Source organism: Lontra canadensis, unplaced genomic scaffold (assembly GCF_010015895.1).
Source record: "Lontra canadensis isolate GAN:19392208 unplaced genomic scaffold, GSC_riverotter_1.0 scaffold81, whole genome shotgun sequence".
NCBI classification, from domain to species: domain Eukaryota; kingdom Metazoa; phylum Chordata; class Mammalia; order Carnivora; family Mustelidae; genus Lontra; species Lontra canadensis.
The window spans coordinates 83561-104896 of record NW_022631075.1 but is presented as its reverse complement, the minus strand read 5'-3'; the positions used below and the strand labels follow the sequence as shown (position 1 = coordinate 104896).

Sequence of the window (21336 nt, the reverse complement as noted above, 5' to 3'; positions counted from 1 at the left end):
ATACCTGGATCTCTAGGTTTTAGTCATCCACAGCTATTAAAACTGTGTGACACTTGCTTTTTACTAACTCCCTTTCTCTTACAGTGCGTGGCCTTTCCCAATGTTGGTAGGAAGAGAAATGAGGTGTGCACTTTATTTGGGCACTTATTGTTGAACAATGGCAAAGGGAACATAAGCTAAGATTTTTATAGGATTTGTTTTTTAAACCTACAGGGCTCATGCCAACCTGGAGAAGCTGTGGCTCAATTAGCAAGTTAGAAAAGCCAGCCTTAGTTCTCTTGAGTTAAGAGTGGCTTTGCAGATCAAGGGGAGCCAAGGGGGGTGGTGGTGGGGGTGAAAACTCGTTTCTCCCTTTACATTTCTCTTCCCAAAATGGTTGGACAGGGGAAGGGCTGTGGGGAGTAGGGACATAAATCTGGTTTTCTTAGCTAAATTTAACAGAACAATATTAACGTAGTAAGAGTTAGGGCTCCCAAATAATTGGGCCAACTCTACATTTGGTTCTGGGTTTGAGGGTCCAGATTTGCTGACTTTTTTTTTTTTAAGATTTTGTTTGACAGGGATCACAAGTAGGCAGAGAGGCAGGCGGAGGGAGAGGAGGAAACAGGCTCCCGGCCAAGCAGAGAGTCCAATGTGGGGCTTGATCCCAGAACCCTGGAATCATGACCTGAGCCAAAGGCAGAGGCTTTAACCCACTGGGCCACCCAGGCGCCCTTGTTGACTTCTTAGATCAGCTTTGGTATTGATGTGGAATTAGGTTGAAGTCACTTAACTCTGCTTGACAATAAAATACATTGAGAATGAGCTGCTGACAACCTTGCTGTCCTGTTTTGTCCCCATTCTGTTCCCCATTCTCTTGGCTCCTCTATTTTCCTTTCCTTCTAAAGAGCAGTCATTTGTAACTCAGTAACTTTGCTGTAAAACCACAGATAAATGAACTGTTTCAAGTTTTATTTGAACTAAATAAGTTATACCGAAGAAGTAACTCTTTCAGTTACATATATAGCCTCGAGTCTCACAGATCTACTTTTTAGATTTTTTTTTTCCTCTCCTTTGATTGCAAAATGAATGGGAATTTCATGCATTCTTTTGGGAAACTTTTTTTTTTTTTAAGTAGGATACAGTGCATTGACTTTGCTGAGTAAGCCCGGAAGCTGGAGATGGGTCTTAAATAAAGGACTTTTGATTATAACTTGATTACAGTCCTCATGGTTCTCTCTCATGCCACCTTCTCCATATCAGAAGGGGCAGAATTGAAGACTCAGGTTCCAGTCAGACTGCCATTTGTAAGGGGACCTTACAAATCTGTTTTAACCTTACTGTTCTAATTATATGCGGGCAGCCTGTGGCATTTGTTAAAACAAACAAAACATTGTAAAGGAAAAAAGGCAAATTAGCATTAAATGTTTGGTTTGTGTAGTGCCTTTGACCGTGGACATGATGCTTTTAGAGATCAGCTATTGTAAAGGATACGTGGATAATCCAATGGAAAAGATGGTGTTTCTCAGGAGGTGTGTAAAAAGCAAAAATTAAATCTGCCCGTTATGGATCTCACCTTAATTTTTTAAAGTGTGACTAATAGTGTCACTATTTAAGGTACCCAGCCACAGTAGGATGAAAAAGTTAAGGTAAAACTAATCTACCAAATAAAGACCAATTTAATGTGGTTCTACTCTGAAGCAGAAATGGACTTAAGGGAAAGTGTGAAGCACATTTAAGGTTGATGCTCCTAGGTGGGGTCAACCAGTACATGCATTGAACGAACTCTGCTGCACTGGGGTTCCTTTAGGGGCCATGTCTTAAAGGATGACTATAGTACCTACCTCATGAAGAATGCACAGAGGGAGAGGGAGAAGCAGACTCCCCACTGAGCAGAGAGCCTGATGTGGGGCTCCATCCCAGGAACTGGAGATCATGACCTGAGCTCCCCAGGTGCCCCATATAAAGACTTAGTTTAATTTCATTTAGCCCCCTACCCCAGACAAGAGGCAAGCGTTTCTACAGTCACTGTTCCTGGCTCTTTAAAATGAAACCAGTTCTTCCCCAGAAGAAAGCAATTTTGTTAAAACAAGATTGAGGATACCTGTACTCCCAAACTGGGGAGTTAAAATGCCATTTTATAATAGTTTGGTACTATTTGCTTTTAAGCTAGGGCTTCTTAAAAAAATTTTTTTAAAGATATTATTTGACAGAGATCACAAGTAGAGAGAGATGGGGGAGAAGCAGGATCCCTGCTGAGCAGAGAGCCTGACGCAGGACTCGATCCCAGGACCCTGAGATCATGACCCAAGCTGAAGGCAGAGGCTCAACCCACTGAGCCACCCAGGCAGCCCAAGCTAGGGCTTTTAAAGAGGTGGAATGTCAGGATCAACAAGGCAGATCTTGGTCCCTGGGGGCACTGGTAAATACCCAGGTTTGTCTATCACCCCCCTTCCCAACACACGCTTGATTGACCATACTATGTGCTGAGGGAACTCTGTTCTATTTAACAGTTTTACATTCTTGTCAAAACGTTAAAAAAAGAAAGAAGGTCCCCTCCAACAGTACCGACTCTTTTTCCTCTCCCAGCGTATTTTTCTTTTACCATGTTTATTTCAAGGGGGAAAGTGAGTAGATATGAGATTCCAGTAAGTTAATACTAAAAGTTCATAGTGAGCTAAAATATAATTATACCTTGACTACAAAATTTTAAGGTTATTTTTATTTACAAGTTTTGAAAAATGTACATTTTTTACATGGGTTACTTGTGCAAAAGTTAGATTTAGAAGAGTGACAAATGCACAAAAGGTGACAATGGAACATTAGACAAAACATGTACAAGCTTTGTCCCACACTGCTACTTAAAGGTACTGTCTATCTAAAGTATAAATAGCCAAAGAAAGATCACAAACGTGACTTCGAGGTTCTTATAAAACTGAAAGGGAAGACGAAACTAAAGCATGCAGCATTAACTCAGGATTTGAGTGGAAAATGGTTTGCCATAGATATGCTCCCTTCCTTGGGTTAATTAAAACTCTAAAAAAATGATGGGGGATTACAAGTTTATCTAGGGTGGCACTTGCTCCCTTAAAGATTAAAGGATCTCCCACCTTCCCTAGCTTAAAAATGAATGATTATTTCCATTCCTCTGCTCCCACACCTCTTTAAAAAGCAAAAACCCCGAAGACTTCAGTATTCTGAAACTTAGCATGGGTGAGCCCAGGGAGTATCCTTCAAGGAGAGGGTGTGTCAGTTACAATTATTGCCGCGTTCCTTTGGCTGAGTCCTTTGACTTTTCCCTTGGTACCAGTGGAAAAAAAAAACCGTCTTGTAATTCATTTTGGCTTGATCTTAGTATTATAGCATTTTCAGCCCCCATTGCTCTTTCAGAACGGGTGTTTATGTGGATTTGTTCCCATTTTTCCGAGGCCGTATTCCAAACTTTCACTTCTAAATCCAACGCAAGTGAAGGACCAGCCAGGATGAAACGCTTTAGCAATCCTTTTGTTAAAAATAACATCCCGGCCATCAAGCTATGCATAAGCACCACTTGTACAACAATTCACTTTAAAAGCTTGGTGTAGAGTACAGTAACACAATACCACCCTAAAGCTGGAGATGAGACGACAGAAGAGGGATGAAGCATTAGTAATTTCCGCACGTAACCCAGGTACAGTACATTTGATCTCGTAGAGGGTGTTTTCTGATGTTCAAGGAGAGGGGAGAAGGGGTAGGAAGAGCTCGGCAAGGGAAGATGGAAACAGCACGACAGCTATTTTGCTTTTAATAAAGTAATGTAATGACACTGAGGAATAGGAAGGTGACAAACACATCAATATATATTTTTCTTATGACCAGCCTCTTCTTTTGCTGCACCCGGGTCAACAGTCACGCCAGCTCTGTTCTACTATTGCAGAAACACGTTTCTCATATTCCCGCTTGTTCTCCTGGTACAGCTGAGCAGCCTGGCTATTTGCTGGACTATTGGGATTGGGTTCATCCAATAGGGACTATAGAGACAATTTGTAAAAGGTCAGTTCCTCAATGCAAAAAAAATATATATATATATCTATATCATTCAACTGAATTGTCCTCAGTAACAACTAAAAGTTGATCTCTTAGCATACTCATCAAAGTAACATTAATCTGCTAGAAGCTAGGCAAATACATGTTTTCTGGGGGCGAGGGTCTTAATGACCTGCCTTTCACCTTAAGTTAGGACTTTCAGAAACAATTCAAATGCTAATAAAACATATCAAAGGCCACAGTTAGTCACATCAAGGAAAATTCACCTGTATGGATGTTAAAATGGAAGACACATCATAGGTTGGACTCCAGCGGTTCTGAAGTATGTCCAGACATATACTACCATCTGCATAGACTAAGAGCACAGCGGAGGTATGTTAAATGTAGTAAAACCATTCCCATTTTTAACAACACAGTCAAAACAAACATAGTCAAGAATACTTTGTGAGGTTTAAAAAGATTCCCAAACTGCTTCTCCATTATCTTCCTAAGAAGCGTCCTAATCATTTCTAGTGAAATAATCAAAGAATGTCAACTATAATTGATATAAAACTAGAAGCTATTTAGTGCTCTTTCTTCTGAAAAGACTGCTCTATTAACCAGGAAATCATACACATTTTCCAACAGGGTCCCCAGCCATCCAGACAAGTGGGAAATTTATTCCACGAAATTTGCAAACTCTGTTTATCTGAAATAACAAAAGATAGCTCAGAGTTCACAAGGTCTCATTTCGGCATGAAGATAAAAATATCTGATATCCCAGAAAATACTTTATTAACCTGAATAAAAAAGCAAGCTGTTCCAGGCTTACTACTAGCCAAAAAAGCAGAATGTACATCAGAATCACCCATGCTGCTTTTCCAAAACATGGGAGCCCTCAGCCACAGAATCTCTTATTCAGTAGGTCTGGAGCGGGGCCAGGGAATCTCTATTTTTAAAGTGTTCCACAGCAATTTTGATCTGCATCTAAAGTTGAAAACTATTGTTTTGAATAAACAGTTCTAGATGTTGTGAAAATAGTCACAACACAAGACTACCCCAATCCAACATCAAAAGGGAACATCAAGAGCGTCCTTATTTTGGGGTAATAAGTAAATGATAAAGACCATCAAAACCAGGAGGCTCGCAGACACCAAGCCAAGGCAGAGTACCTTCACTGCTCCCGTTCTAGGACTAGAGATCAGGACCGCAACGGACCATCATGAACAAGCTGTTTTCAGGAAACGGCAAGAGGCCTAAACACACACTCAGGTACTAGGGACAAACACCTAAGAAACGTGGAGCACCACCCGTAATTTACCATGTAGTTTAAAACAGTGCATTAACAGGGCACCTGGGTGGTTCAGTGAGTTAAAGCCTCTGCCTTCGGCTAAGGTCGTGATCCCGGGGTCCTGGGATCGAGCCCCCGCATCGGGCTCTCTGCTCAGCAGGGAGCCTGCTTCCTCCTCTCTCTCTCTTCCTGCCTCTCTGCCTACTTGTAATCTCTGTCTGTCAAATAAATAAATAAAATCTTAAAAAAACCCAGTGCATTAAAAGTGATACTTGCCATTTGGATGAAACATCTTAGAGACAAATCTAACCGTAGGTGGCTTATTTGGATATTCTTCGGTGAATTCTATTGTAAGCTTAAATGTTCCTGTAGTTAGAAAGAAAGGTTTAAGAAACAGATTTATTGCTTTGTTCAGTGGTACTTTCTTTTTAATGCTACATGACATTTTTTCCAGTACTAAATGAAATAATGCAGATATAGGGTAGAGAGGAAAGAAAGGCCAGGTAAGAGACAAGGTAAGATCTCTGGGAACTGCTCTAAAAATAGACAGATAGTGTTAAGAACCACCACCCAAAGGGGATTTGTTTTTTTGTTTTGCCATCATTCTCCCCCAAACTTAAAAATACAGTCGTCTTAAACTCAAAAGTACTGCCTACAGGATAACTTTAGCAACTGACCATTTTGAAGATATCCTTAAAATCGCAAGAAACTATAGAGCCTAAATTTGGCGCTCTTGCCTCAGAAGACTGAGACCTCAAAGGCCTATTTTAACCAGCCACCATCTTAAATTCTCCAGTGATTCTGACATGGGCTAGAGAGAACAAGAGTACACAGGTTCCAATATCAATGCTAGAAATACAAATCGATAACCAAATTATCTTTAAAAATGGAAGGGAATAACTATAAAAGTGTTCACTGGCTCCTTTTCATATAATAGCAACTCTATAATGAAAACATAATTGAATGTAAGCCAGAAAAAAACGTTATAGTCTCTCTCAAAAATCCTTAAGTATGACTCACAAGGTACTTCACTATAAAATCAACTCAATTATTCACACTAGTGGAGGGAATTAATGCAGAAATAATTTAAAAATCACATCAGATTGCATTCATGTCTCCAGCAAATTTATCTTTCTCATGATGTTTGTTTAGGCTACTATTGAAATGAATTCATTTTCTCTGAATATGTGTCACCTCAGGTAGCAGGAGGCCCTGACGTATACTAGGTTATAGACTTATTTATAAGGAATGAACAAAATGGATCTCATTCAAGAATTGCAGGATGTTCTGATTTAGGGAGACTGTTTCCTTCAAAATATTTTTTAAATTGGGTTTAACAAATCCAAGAAAACAACTGGGCAATTGTTTTTTGCTGACTGAAATCTCTTCAGGTAAACTTAAGGAATCACTGTATGGTATAAGGTAATGAATGTTCCACTGTATTACTCTGGTCCGTTTATAAATTTATTCTAATACTACAGACCACACTTCAAGTCGAGCATACTTTGTTAGTGGTTCCTTCAGAGTAGGCAATTTCCTCCTTCCACCAATAGGTTTATCACCACAAAAGATAAAAAGACTACACTCAATTGCTAGATCCCTTACATAACAATGCCAAAGTTTGTCTCCTACCAGTAAACTCACAGAAAACAATCTGCTAACAGAGTTGTCCCAAGTACGATGAACCTTTGTTCCAAAGTTTCAGAATAATTTAGAGTGCAACACAGAGACATATTCCCCAAACTACTGTTACTCCCTAAACTGTGTGAAAGCCAGATCTGAAGATATCGTATATTAACACTAAGGGCAAAAAGTGAAATATTTTGGAATGGAGAAACATACTGTAGTCTATGACAACCTACTTTACCTTATTACCACCTGGTCATAAATCTTCCTACTTTTGAGGAAGAGACATTGGTTCTTCCTTTTCAGTACCACTGATATTATAATACGCAGGAAAAAGTGCGAATGAGTGTTAACTTTGAGCTTCCTTATGCATCTCAAGTATAAACACATTTGGCTCAATGTTGAAATCTGATTAAATTATAGGTAAGAGATTTCTCATCATGTATTGCTCTAAAAGTGGACAGATTTAATAGCACACAGGTACTAGGTCCCAGGTACTTTAAATTAAGACTATCATTAAATATGATGTCCAAGAGCAGTAAAGCAATACAAGACAGGCCTAAGTGGAAACGGTAGAGCATAGCAGGGAAGAGGGCAGCCTTGCAGTCAGACCTAGTTATGAGACCTTGAGGAAGCCACCTAACCTGACTGAACTTCAAGTTCCTCATCTGTAAAATGGGGTTAATGATAATACCTACCACATTACATTGTGAGGTTTAAATGAGTGACATGTGCACAGTGACACAAAGTTAGCACTCTACAGGGGCGCCTGGGTGGCTCAGTCGCTGGGCGTCTGCCTTTGGCTCAGGTCATGATCCCTGGGTCCTGGAATCGAGCCCCACATCGGGATCCCTGCTCGGCGGGAAGCCTGCTTTCTCCCTCTCCCACTGCCCCTGCCTGTGTTCCCTCTCTGTGTCTCTTTTTTGTCAAATAAATAAAATCTTTTAAAAAAAAAGTGTTCCATAAATATGGTAGCTATAATAATTCCAACATTTCACATCCCTAGACCCAACTGAAGGAGGCAAAGACCAAACATCCCAACTTGACTATCAGTAAGAAATATACAATTAATGAGTTTAAATATTAAATATCACTTTCTTTCTGACCTACATGAAATGCTCACAGCTGAATTCAAGTTGAGTATGTAGGCTGGTGGCTCTCGAAACCCTTGACTTGAACTTTCTACCTAATACTTGCCCAGAAGTTTAACACTAGCTACCAAATAAGTTAATCAAGTCTTTTCAAACAGCTCGCTTACTATCTTGAGAAGCGAAACAACCTGCTTATGTCTACCTGAATATAAATTAGGAACTTACCCCAAATCTTATTGCAAATACGTATTTAAAAGGGAACAGTTCATACTTTTAGCCACATTATACTACTGGAACCTTTTTAATACAAGCCTCAATGCAATTTCTGAGATCCAAAACAAACGTTAAGGAAATTTAAAGTCTTAGAATATTATGCAATTGAGAATAGTGCTTATCCTCTGGATATTTAGAAGGTTAGGCTTTAAAATAACAGAAGAGGGGCGCCTGGATGGCTCAGTGGGTTAAAGCCTCTGCCTTTGGCTCAGGTCATGATCCCAGGGTCCTGGGATCGAGCCCCACATCAGGCTCTCTGCTCAGCAGGGAACCTGCTTCCTCCTCTCTCTCTCTGCCTGTCTCGCTGCCTACCTGTGATCTCTGTCAAATAAATAAATAAAATCTTTAAAAAAAATAAAAAAATAAAATAAAATAACGGAAGACTTAAGCCTCGCCATTGTACATACAATCTGTACTGCTTTTGTTCATCTTCCTGAGGAGGCCGAAACATCATAAGGAAAGTATCAATTAATCCATCTAAACAAGGGACTGGGAAAAGTACATGTGTTCAATGGCAACGGTATGGCGATAGGGAGCGATATGGTTGGATCAGAGAGTGTATGTTCTGCTAAAGACATTCACAAATTCAAATTTTTGAAAATACTGTGTCAGCCAAAGAAAACATCTGTGTGTTTTCTGCCATTTGGCCACCAGCTTGTGACCCCGGAGGAGAAAACAAAGTATGTGCACCTAAACAAAATTTCTTTGATGAATGGAAATTCTGGTTTTTTAGATAATAACCCAAATACTCGTCATAGAATGTATTTACCTTAAGAACACCCCCAGTGGTTTTTAAGTAATTTTTAAAAGACTTACAACCAAACTCTTACAAAAAGCAAATACTAGTATCGTACTGTGTGTATTGACAATTTTTAGATGATGTGATGGAGAATACTTTATTCCATAGTCTTTGTATTCAGCATACATGCCAAGATATTTTGATGAGGAAGCATTGCCCCCCAGTGTTTTGTGTAGTAGTGTAAGTTCTTGAGAACATTTTCCTCTTACTTTATGTGTGTAAAGTTAAATCAAAATGCCCTCAAGAGTTCCTTTTCTCAAGTCTTCATCTCTTTAACTGGGGCCTGGCTGTTCCAGAAATGTCCACCACAAATGATTTACAAGGAAACAGCAAAAGTAGTTTTGGAGCTGTTGATTGAGGTAATATATTGGAAATAGCAGAATCAATTACGCCACTTGTTCCTAGTCAATCTTTTCTAGTAAATTCCCTAACTGTAAATAAAGGGTATTAAAAAATGGTCAAACTTTTTTGGGGAGCCACAGCCTATGTTCTAGACACCTGAGGAAGCATCCATGGACAGCAGACTGTTCAAGAGAATGAATCAGAGAAGGGTATTATCATTTAGCTTGAGTAGTTCCTTTCAGCAATGCCGGTATGAAGACACGCATCATCAAAAATAGAACCAGTGATGTCAACGGGGAAGATTCAGGTAGATAATGGATTCCTTAAGTACCTTCTCAATTCATACCACTTAAAATGAGTGAAGCACCCTTGAAATATTTAAGTAGCCAATCCTCCAGCAAAGCAATGCAGTCTTAATAAAGCTGTGCCCGGCATAAAGCTGTCTAAGTGAAGTCGGGAGGAAAAGAAGAAGCCAATGAAAATAAAGCCTGCCAGAGCTAAAGCAAATACACAGTTAATCTGCACACAATGCTTCGGCATAAAGAACTAGCACCGATCTAGGAGAGGGAAATGAAGTCGAGCTAGCTCTTGCCACGGATCAGTTCAAATGATTTACTGCACCAAAGTGGTATGCCTTTAGCATCACTCCTTGCTGCACTCCTTTCTTTTTATTGCAGCACTGAAGAGCAGTGACATTTACCCAGGGGGTGGAGACAGGGAGGAAGCTGAAAGTATTCAGGTGACTGTCCACAGTCTCCTAGGGAAATCTGAGTATTTGAGACAAATTGGAGAGTTGGCTGACACTGCCCTCCCTCACTGCAACTTGCAGACCGGTAACAGCAGAAAGCAATCCGACTCGGCAATATAGGTATATACTTAGTACTTTGCAGAAGTGTTTTTGTTCCCCCCTCCAAACTGAGTTCTATGTATGTGTGTGTTTGTGTGTGTGCAGGTGTGTGCATGTGTGTGTGTGTGTGTATCAAACATTAAGTGAGTAAAGAAAGATGGTCATTGAAAAAAGTAACAAAGATGCTTTTCTTTTTCAAATACCTCAAATATTAAAGATGTCGATCAGTAGTTCAAATACTTTTAATTGTGTTTTAAATGTATTAAGCGTTCCAAAAACAACTATACACACATGCACACAACTGAACGCACATAAAACTATATCAATGTCAATTTCCTGGTTGTGATATTGTAGTACAGTCATTCAAGATGTTACCAAAGGGGTGGGGGAATGGGTGAAAAGTATACAAGGTGTCTCTGTATTATTACTATTAATTATAACCACACACAAATCTGTAATTGTCTCAAAATAGAAAGTTTAAAAAAAAATTTAAAAGCAAGTAACGTGTTTTTAAAAGTCAAGCTTAAATCCATTAAAAGTCCTGTACCTATAGGTACACATACTACCTTCGAGTAGGCTGGAACTTGTCAAGACAGTACATTAAGGTTCTCAATTCTGAAGCTGCTTTGAGAATACTGACCATAAAGTCTTGATAAAAGCACACCGAAAACTCATTTAAAAATAAGAAACAATGTTATAGTCAAGCTGGCCATTAAAGGTGCCTTTAAAGACCATCTTAGAGCCATGAGACTGATAGGCATTCAACACCATATTGTAGAAACCAGATAGTTCTATGCAAGCGACTCTCTCGCACCCATTCAACTACTAACAGATACATGTTAAGCACCTGCTGAATACAGTTCCTGCCCCTGCGGTAGAATTCTCAACTAGGTGGTCTCTAGGATCTCGGAGTCTATCAAAAAGTGGTTGGGTTGGTACTAAGTCAGTAACTTGACAGGGTGCTGAACCGAGCAGGATCACAGCCCAAACCTCAAGAATCCTTAACATCAGTGCTATGACGCTCCTTCTAAAAAGTGATCGCCTTACCCATTTTCTCTTTTTTAAAGAAGCAAGCAAGAAAAAAGGTGCAGTTCTAGTCAAGCGGACAATGGCCAGAACCACCTGCCACATATGGGAGTCCACTGAAGCCTGTAGCAGGCAGAGGCTAGGGAGAAGCGGATTCTTAAGTAGGAGGCACTTCCAGGATGACTGGGAACCCTCTCCCCCAGATGCTCAGGCTCCTGAAAGGTGGGTAAAGAAACTCTCTTACCATCCTCAAATGGGGTCCCTTCAGGCCTGCAACACAGAGAGAGAGAGAGACACACACACAGTCAGTTCCCGCTTCAGGGGCTCCCCTCTCCCTTAAGGGGTTCACCTTAAGACACATGGCTATTCCCAGCTCTGCCAACTCTACCTCTGCTAAACCACCGCTTCCTGGGTCCGAGAGCCAGTACACATGGGTGTCTGGGGCTCCGAACGCCGGCGCAGGTCGCCTCGCCTAACCGCCACCACTCCCCGCTCCGCCCCCCTCAGAACCCCAAATGGTTCCCCTGGCAGCGGGAACCGAGCTAATCGAGGCACAGGCTCCGGGGAGGCGCCTAGGCCCAGGCGGACCCAAACATTCCCCCTTTGCCTTTCCGTCCCCGCCGGGGGGCCGGTCCCCGACGGCAGGCCGGGCCAGCTCCAGTACCCCCCCCCCAACCTCCCGCCACCTCCCCGTAACGCAGACTCACCCGAAAATGACCGCGTTCCAAACCATTATGTTGTTCTCGGACGGAGCCCCGCTGACTCCCGCCGGAGGATCCTCCTGCAACCTTCAGGGGAAGAGACAGGGGCCCCGCGGTTCGGCACCCGCGTCCGCTCCGGGCCGCCCCCCGCCGCCCCCGGCCCGCCCCGGGACCCGCCCTGAGCCCCGCCTGGCAGCTCCCCCCTCCCCGCCCGCCCCGGCCTCGGCGGTCCCCGTCGCTTTACCTCTTGAAGTCCCTCATGAGGCGGCGCCGAGCCGGGGTGGACATATCTCTAGCAGAGTCAGGGGTGGGGCATACACCGAGGTCTCGGGTCCCGGCGGACGCTGAGGAGGCCGAGGAAGCTGAAGGAGCCGAAGCGGACGCCGAGGGAGCGCCCAGAGGAACAGCACTGCCCCTCCGAAGTCGAGGGTCGGTCTGGCGCCGACTAAGCACCACCCCGGAGTAGACGGGGGCTGAACCAACCTGGAAGGAGAGGGGGGGAGTGGAACGCCGAACGCCGTACGCCGGACAGGCCGTACCAAGACAGGGCGGGGGGGGGGCGGCCGGGAAAGTTGCTTAGGTCATTAAACCCCAGAGGGAGGCGGGGAGCGCGGGGCCCGTGCGGGACTGAGAGGCGCGCGGCCCACCAGGCGGAAGCCTGTAATTCACTAGGAATTAGTGCGGGAATAGGGTCCATCTCCACCTGCCCAGGCTAAGACGAACCCTGGGAGGCTTCTTCCTATTTTCTTTTTCTATCCTTTTTTTTTTTTTTTACTTTTTTTTTTTTTTTAAATCAGATCACTTATGACAGTGCGCACCGTAGCTGGGGACGGCGGGCGGGGGGTACGGGGTGGTGGGGGTGAGAAGAAGGATGGGAGTCCCTAAGTAGAAGGGAGGAGGAGACCGTGGCTGGAGGCACATCTGGTTCTCGGGAAGCGGGAACTCTAGGGACCCGGGAGGCTCGGGAGGAGAGTGTGTGACTGGTTCAAATCACTGAAAATCAAAAGAATAAATCGGCCTTGGCTACGACAAGGAGCTTGTGGGTCCCTCGTCTGTGAGATGAGAGTGCGGGATTCTGGTCCCAATGTTAGGCCAGTGATCACCCCCAAGCAGGATAAAATGGTGGTGTGTGTCCTGGGGGAGGGAATGAGAACTTAAGGCAAGCACAATGAGGTTTGAGCTCTGGGCACTCACAATTTGGCTCTGGAACCACATTTCCCCTTGGCAGTTCAACAAGCCAAGCGGCTACTATATATTCAGAAGAGTCCAAGGTATGAGAATATCCGACTGCGGAGAATTGGAAGGGCAGAGAGTCTGAAGCAAAAGTAACGGTAAGACGCACGGGAAAAAGCAGCAGGTTGCAGAGTCACAGTTAGTATGTGGACCTGCAAAAGCAATAACAGTTTTAAAGAATAATTTGTAAAGGTCAACCCCAAATAACTTAGAAGGTAGACAAAACACTCATTTTAAGAATTTTTGGAAATATGAGAAAGGTAAGTTTGGGTTAAGTCATGGAGAGGTGGAATGTCAAGCTAACGGATTCCTTGGAAGGTGGTGGATAGTTAGAGCCCTGCTAGTCAGAGATGGGTCCCAGGACAGCAGCTAGGAGACACTTGGAGTAGTCTAGGTGAGAAACATTGAACTAGGCAGTGACAACAAAAATGGAGAGGACTTGGCAACAGATTGAACTTGGAGGCAAGAGAGAGGAAGGAGTCAACAATAGCTGGAGTTCTAAGCCTGAGATAATGAGGGCTTTGAAGGTGCCATGAACAGAATTCGGGAACAGAGTGGAGAAGGGGGTGCTTTGGGGATAGGAAGTTTGGGAGCTTACTGAGTGCACGGGACTGTTGAGACATCTGAGCAAAGATGTCCATAAGATATCAGATTTGCTTAAATTTGTTTCTAAGGTGGGAGGTAGGAGACATTTGACAATGGGGGTAATTCTAGCTGCTGCTTAACAGCAGGTACTTTCATGGGCAAGGATTTTGGCTCCCATTGACTCCAACATATCCGGGGTTAAGGCAAGTCTCCCTAATAGCATCACATTGTCACTGTAGTGGGCAGGGGTACAAAAGTAAGTTTAAAATCTCCTTTTCCTTTCATCCAGTAACTGGCAGTCTGCTAATACACACATGCAATCTACAAAAGCAAGTGCCTTTGTTTGCCATTGCTACTTAAGGAATGACCACAAGCTATAGGCCAGGTTCAGTGCCTTGCAGTTCTAAGGACTGAACCACCTCCTCCCCGCCATTTGCTCACTGGCTGCCAGCCAGGGGCCATTCTCAGGTCCTAGAGGTCGTCCACATTCCTTGCCACATGGCCTGCTCCACTTTTAAGCCAGCAACAGAGAACTTCTCCCCCATGAAATCCTCCTCACACTTGGAATCTTTCTTCAGGAAAACCCCAGTTCACTTTAAGGGCTTATCTGATGAGGTCAGGCCCACCCTGGGTAACCCCCCCCCCAATATCATCTGATCTGGGCCCTTAATCACATCTGCAAAACTCTCTCACAGCAGAACCTAGATGAGTGTTTGAGTGAATAATTGGGAGAAGGTGTGTGTACATCCATGGCCAGGGATCTTCAGCTTCTCCCTCCCAGCGCAGCGGCAAGAAATGTAGCAGAGGTGTGTGAATCTATAAAGGCCGAGAGGCCGCACAGCAGAGGAAACCCTCCGTCTGGTGAGGGTTAGAACAAGCTTCCTGGAATGGGTCTGTTTCAGTTTTGTTTTAACAGAAGTGACGGCAGGGAGCGACATCCCCTGGAGAGAAGTCAAGCAGTTTCTACGAGGGCCACAGCGTGAAGGAGCACGTGCTAAAGGGGGATGATGAGACCCCTGCTTGGAAAAGTGAGGGGGACAGAAGCTGGTTAGATGCCCTCAAATGCAAGGATGAGGAGGGCTTTAGGCTCGAAAAGCAGCTTTTGGAGGTTTTCCAGGTCTAGCTCACATAGGGGCTGAGGAGCTGCATCTACCATCCTGGAGAGCCGGGAAGGGGCTGGGACGGGAAGCTCCTGCCGCTGGACAAATGTGTCCGAGACTCACTGAAGGCCAGAGATGTAGCTGAGTTTGTGGTGGGTTTGTTGATTTTCTGAAATTCCTTTGCCCTAGCTCATGAGGCTCTCTCTGACTGTCTAATCCAGAAACCTCGAGGACACGAACCACAGCAGTTTGGAAGCCCCGTGGCACCAGGGGATGGGGAGAGCTTGCCCTTGACTGCACAGTGGAGTCACATGGCAGAAACACTGTGCCGCCACATTCCTCACCAGAAGCAGTGTTGTCACAGCGAGCGGCAAGACAGAAGACTGTCCTCTAGCAGATGATTATCAGGCCAGAACATGATCAGGCCAAGCATTCTTTCCATCCCCTTTTCACCTTGACGTCTTGGAGAAATACCCTGTGCCCAGCCAAGCACCACGCCCCTCCCCAAAAGCAGGGGTCCAGAATAGAAGCCCTTTTCAGTGAAAAGAAAAGCATATTAGCAATGCAGCTGCCGGAGAGATAAAAAGTTCCAAACCATCCCCAGGGAAGGACTTTAGAATTTTCCTAAAAGTGAGGACCGTAGTGTCGGGGAAGAATTCATGACTAGGGGAACTGTGGGATTTCATTCATGAGGCTTTCAAAACGCAGACTGGATTGTGATTTTCCAGAACTATTTTGGGTCGGGGAGAGAGAGAGAGACTGAATAAACTATCATTTCCTGCCTTATGAGGCTGTGAGTTTGTATTTCTGTTAGCCAGAGAAGGCAAGGAATTTTATTTTCCTCTGGTTCCCATTTCTACCACTAACAGTACAAATGGCAACCAAGAAACAACAGAGTATAAAACCACAAGGTCTTTCTTGACTCCAGTAGCCTCAGAAGACAAGCCAAGAGAATTGCTCATAGGAAACAACAGTTGTCACAATGTGTATTCTTGGCGGTAACAGTAGTGGTCTGTTTTCCATCTATAGACTCTAGGCTATACGGAGAGAAAGAGGGAGAGAGATGTAGTGGAGTTTAGATAAGTGGGGGAACATTAGGGCAGTGAACATAGACTTCACTACCTGCTAAGTTGCAGAATCAAGAACAAAGCCGTGGCAGGTGGACTGAATCACGCAGGTGCACCTTCCCCAGGATCTTCTTGTCCTCATCTCTGGAATTTGTGCATATATTGCCTTAAACGGTAAAAGGGACTTCACCGATGTAGTTAAATAAAGAATCTCGATATGGGGAGATTATCCAGGATAAAACCAGTGGGCCTGATGTAATCACATGAGTCCTTAGGAGAGGGAAGAAAGTCTGAATTCAGAGAGAACTTCATGTGACCATGAAAACAGAGATTGGAGTGATACTGCCACTAGCCAAGGAGCCAAGGGATGCTGGTAGCTTCTAGATGCTGCATGGGGCAAAATGGGTTTTCCCCTGGAGCTTCTAGGAGCAACCAGCCCTGCTGACATCCTGACTTTAAAACAACAAGATTAATTTGGGACTTCTGATCTCCAGAACTGTAAGATAATCAATTTGGGTTTTCCTAAGCCACTAAGACTGTGGTAGCGCATTACAGCAGCAACAGAAAATGAATAGACATGGTTTCAACCCCGGGTATAGGAATTCAATCAAACTGGCCGCAGCCACCAGCAAACCACAACCAAATCCAGCCTGTCATCTTTTCTCCTAGGGCTTGCAAGCCCAAAGTGATTTTCTATATTTTTAAATGGTTGCAAAAATTAAAAGAAGAATATTTTATAATATTTCATGTGTGAGGGTAATGTGAGGATAATATGAAATTCAGATTTTCAACATCCCTGAATAAAGTTTCACTGGGACACAGCCATGCTATTTCTTTTTTTTTTTTTAAAAGATTTTATTTATTTATTTGACACAGAGAGAGAGATCACAAGTAGGCAGAGCAGCAGGCAGAGAGCGGGGTGGGGCAGGGAACAGGCTCCCCGCTGAGCAGAGAGCCCGATGCGGGGCTCCATCCCAGGACTCTGAGACCATGACCTGAGCCGAAGGCAGAGGCCCAACCCGCTGAGCCACCCAGGCGCCCCAGCCATGCTATATCTTTTCTAAGATTTTATTTGACAGAGATATCGAGAGAGGGAACACGAGTGGTGGGAGCTGGAGAGGGAAAAGCAGGCTCCCTGCTGATTAGGGAGTCCCATGCGGGACTCGATCCCACGATCTGGGGATCATGACCTGAGCTGAAGGCAGAAGCTTATCAACCGAGTCACCCAGGTGCCTGCAGCCATGTTATTTCAAACATGTATTGTCTATGGCTGCTATTGTGCTCCCGGAGCAGAGTTGAGGAGCTGTGACAGAGACTGTATGTGGCGTCATGATGCGGTTATAACTCGACAGCATGTTGAATGCCACGTGTATCACCAGATTATGGCATTTCAGGTTTTTTTTTTTTAATTACACGTGCATACCCATGGTGTCAGAAAAAGAAAACAAAAAGGGTTTCTAATGTCATGCTTTTAAGGCACAGTGGAATGTAGATTACCTGGTTATCACATTAGATGTCAAAGCCCTATGTTTATTACACAATAACCCTGTAGTGTTGCTAAAAGAATCCAGTACACAACAACATTACCAAAAATAAGTGCTCATTGAGATGTTCCTGACTCCCAGGAAAGCAGTGGTTAGAAAAACTAGAAAGTTTTAAATGGAATATTTTATCATAGCAAAAATCCTTCGCAAAAATAAAAATATGAAAATGAGGCTGCAGCCACAGTAATTTTCTGAGTGGTTCATTTGTTAGCCAAGCAAGGAAAGCCATCTACTGATCATGAGTTAATTAAATCGTGTTTGATTGCCGAAGCCAAATAAATGAGTTCAGGGAAAATAAACTTTTCAAAGGCTATTAACCTTTCGGCAAGAATAGTGGCTCAAAGAGCTGAGGACGTTGGAAGTAACACCAACAGTCATTTAAAAAAAAAAAAAAAGGAAAGAAAACAGAGCAGGGGCATCTGGTGGCACAGTCGGTAAAGCAACTTGACTCTCGGTTTTAGCTCAGACCTTGATTTCAGAGTTGTGAGATGGAGCCCTGAGTCTGGCGCCGTACTCAGCACAGAGTCTGCTTAAGTTTCTCTCTGCCCCTCCCCTCTTTCTCAAATAAATAAATAAATAAATAAACCAGGGAAAATGATTTCAAGTGATTTTCGTTGGCTCTCAGTGAGGTGACAGTTGTTACCAATACTGCTCAGTTGTATTTTACTCAAAGAGCCGATGCTGAGTTTAAAGTGATGGGAGAATTGGCCTGTGTGGAATAACTCAGACCTTATTTACTCTGGGCGCCTGGGTAGCTCAGTCTGTTAAGCCTCTGACTTGGGCTCAGGTCATGATCTCAGGGTCCTGTGATCGAGCCCCATGTCTGGCTCCCTGCTCAGCGCGAAGTCTGCTTCTTCCTCTCCCTCTGCTCCTCCTCCTGCTCATTCTTTCTCTCTCTCAAATACATAAATCTTTTTTTTTTAAGATTATTTATTTATTTATTTGACAGGCAGAGATCACAAGTAGGCAGAGAGGCAGGCAGAGAGAGAGGCGGAAGCAGGCTCCCTGCTGAGCAGAAAGCCCGATCTGGGGCTCGATGATCTGGGGCTCGATCGCAGGACCCTAGGATCACGACCTGAACCGAAGGCAGAGGCTTTAACCCACTGAGCCACCCAGGCGCCCCTCAAATACACAAATCTTCTAACTGTAACACTTATTTATTTGAGAGGGGAGAGAAAGAGAGAGAGCAAGTGAACACATGAGTAGGGGAAGAAGTCAACTCCCTGCGGACCAGGTAGCCTGAGCTGGGACTCGATCGATCCCAGGACTCTGGGATCATGACCTGAGCTGAAGGCAGACACTCAACTGACTGAGCCAGCCACATGCCCCAGATGAGAATATTTTCAAAGAAGTCAAGAAAAATACTAATTCAGTACAACCTAAAGTTGACTCTGCTAAGATGTGTTACGAATACGTATGGAGCCGAGCAAAGCTTAGTTGGACAACTGTACAAAGCTTGTGAAAATGTGAGTTGTTTAAATCCTCTGGTTATTCATTGTATTATTAAACTGCAGGTATTTTGCAGGAAAATATTTGAGTCTATCTTGTGTATTTCAACCATTAGTGTCAACACGTCATTTGCTCATGGACTAACCCACTTGTCAGTTACACGAATTTTTGTCAGAAATAGAATCTGAAGATTCTGACTTGCCCAACCAACAGCAGTTCAATAGCTTGGCAGTGCTGAAGTTTTTCAAGTTAAAAAAAAAAATTGGGGGGGGGCTTAGGGCTGTGGTTGAAAATTTTCTGAACGAGGAGAACCACTTGCAACCACTGTTACTGAACGCTGGATGGTTTTTTAAATTAACTTTTGCTGTAGACAAATTGTTACTTAATTCATTTAAAAGAAAATTACAAGGCAAAACACTGCTTATATGTGAAACTTACATTTCAGTAAAGTCATTTCAATGACAACTAACATTGTCTCAATTGCAAGTAATGTCATTACTTTAATCCCTTCCTGTGCTGTCAAAAATGAAAACAGAAAAATCAAGATTTGCATTCCCACACCAGTTTGCAATGAATATCTTTTCTGAGCTCAAATTACAATTCCAGCGGTGTTTTGCGAAACTTGATGCAAAGTGCAAAGGAAATTTCTATATTTAAAAAGTCAATTTCACTGGGGGCGCCTGGGTGGCTCAGTCGGTTAAAGCCTCTGCCTTCAGCTTAGGTCATGATCCCAGAGTCCTGGGATTGAGCCCCGATATAGGGCTCCCTGCTTGGCGGGGAGCGTGCTTCTCCCTCTCCTACTCCCAATCCCCCTGTTAGTGTTCTCTCTCTCTCTCTGTGTCAAATAAATGAATGAAATCTTTTTAAAAAATCAACTTCAGGGACACTCGGGTGGTTCAGCCAGTTAAATGGCTGCTTTTGGCACACATCATGATCCAAAGGTCCTGGGATTGAGTTCTGCAACGGGCTCCTTGCTCAGCGGGGAGCCTGCTTCCCCCTCTACCTGCCACTCGCTTTGCTTGCGCGCATTCTAGCTCTCTGATTAAAAAAAAAAATCATTTTCACTGTGCATTTTAGGAGCTTCCACCTAAATTTCGATTGGAAGTGATTATTCTGTATGCAATGACATGCTAAAAGGCAAATATCAAGAGAAGAATCTAATTGAATTCATAAATGCCTTCTAAAAGATGAATATGCTTAATTAAAATCAGGTATTTGGTATCAGTATTTGGCAGTACTTAGGTGTGTTAAAACTTTTTTCAAAGATGAAATATGTAAAATATCATTATAGATAAGTATTAACAGATGAGTATTTGCAACTGACTTATTTCATTAAGACCTTTATTAATGGGTTCTGGTGGCACAGTCAACTAAGCATCTGACTCTTGATTTCGATTCAAGTCGTGATATCAGGGTCATGACATCAAGCCCTGTGTTGGGTTCCACGCTCAGCACAGAGTCTGCTTAAGACTCTCCTTCTGGGGGCACCTGGGTGGCTCAGTGGGTTAAGCCTCTGCCTTCGGCTCAGGTCATGATCTCAGAGTCCTGGGATCGAGCCCCACATTGGGGTCTCCTTAGCGGGGAGTCTCTCTGTCTCTCTCTCTCTCTCTCTGCCTGCTTCTCTGCCTACTTGTGATCTCTGTCAAATAAATACATAAAATCTTTTTAAAAAATCCACTATTTTGGTGTCTTCATTTGGATTTTTGAAGTTAGCCAATGTAAACTGTCTCAGTGCCCTTGTTCTAGATTGCTCCAGGCTCTTGTCCTCCACAAAGAACGTACTGGAAGAGTTTCAGTATCTTCAGTTTCAGTATCTTCCAAAGAAGATACATAAATAACCGATCAGCACATGAAAAGGTACTCAACATTAGCCACTAGGGAAAGGAAAATCAAAACCACAGTGAGATATCACTTCACACCCACAAGGATAGTTATGATCAAAAAGATGGACAAAAATAATTGCTGGTGAGATTATGAAGAAACTTCATATATATATATTCTGGTAGGGATATAAAATGGTAAAACTGCTTTGGAAAACACTCTAGGCAGTCCCTCAAAAGGTGAAACATAAAGTCACCATATAACCCAGCAATTCCACTCTTAAGTATACAATGAAGGGAACTAAAAACATATGTTCTCACAAAAACTTGTACACCAATGTTCATAGTAGTATTAATCATTATATCCAAAAAGTCGGAAAAGCCCAAATGTCCATTACCTGATGAATAAACAAAATGTGGGATAGCCGTACAACAGGATTTCCAGCCATGAGAAAGAATGAGGTTCCTTTTTACTGATTCATTACTAATTTTTACCCGTTCGCGCTACAACATGAATGAACCTTGAAAACATATTGCTAAGAAGCCAGACACCAACAG

General features: G+C 43.3%; 1 protein-coding gene across 1 annotated transcript; it reads right to left on the bottom strand.

Annotated features, from left to right (window-relative positions):
• Positions 1 to 3746: 3746 nt before the first annotated feature.
• On the bottom strand, positions 3747 to 12475 carry UBE2A (ubiquitin conjugating enzyme E2 A). The gene is made up of 6 exons (XM_032882272.1): positions 12225 to 12475; positions 11987 to 12067; positions 11524 to 11549; positions 5552 to 5641; positions 4272 to 4360; positions 3747 to 3989 (listed from the first exon to the last, which is right to left on the bottom strand). The coding sequence occupies exons 1-6, from the start codon at positions 12266 to 12268 to the stop codon at positions 3861 to 3863; spliced, it is 459 nt and encodes a 152-aa protein (XP_032738163.1). The 5' UTR covers positions 12269 to 12475; the 3' UTR covers positions 3747 to 3860.
• Between the last annotated feature and the right edge of the window lie 8861 nt (positions 12476 to 21336).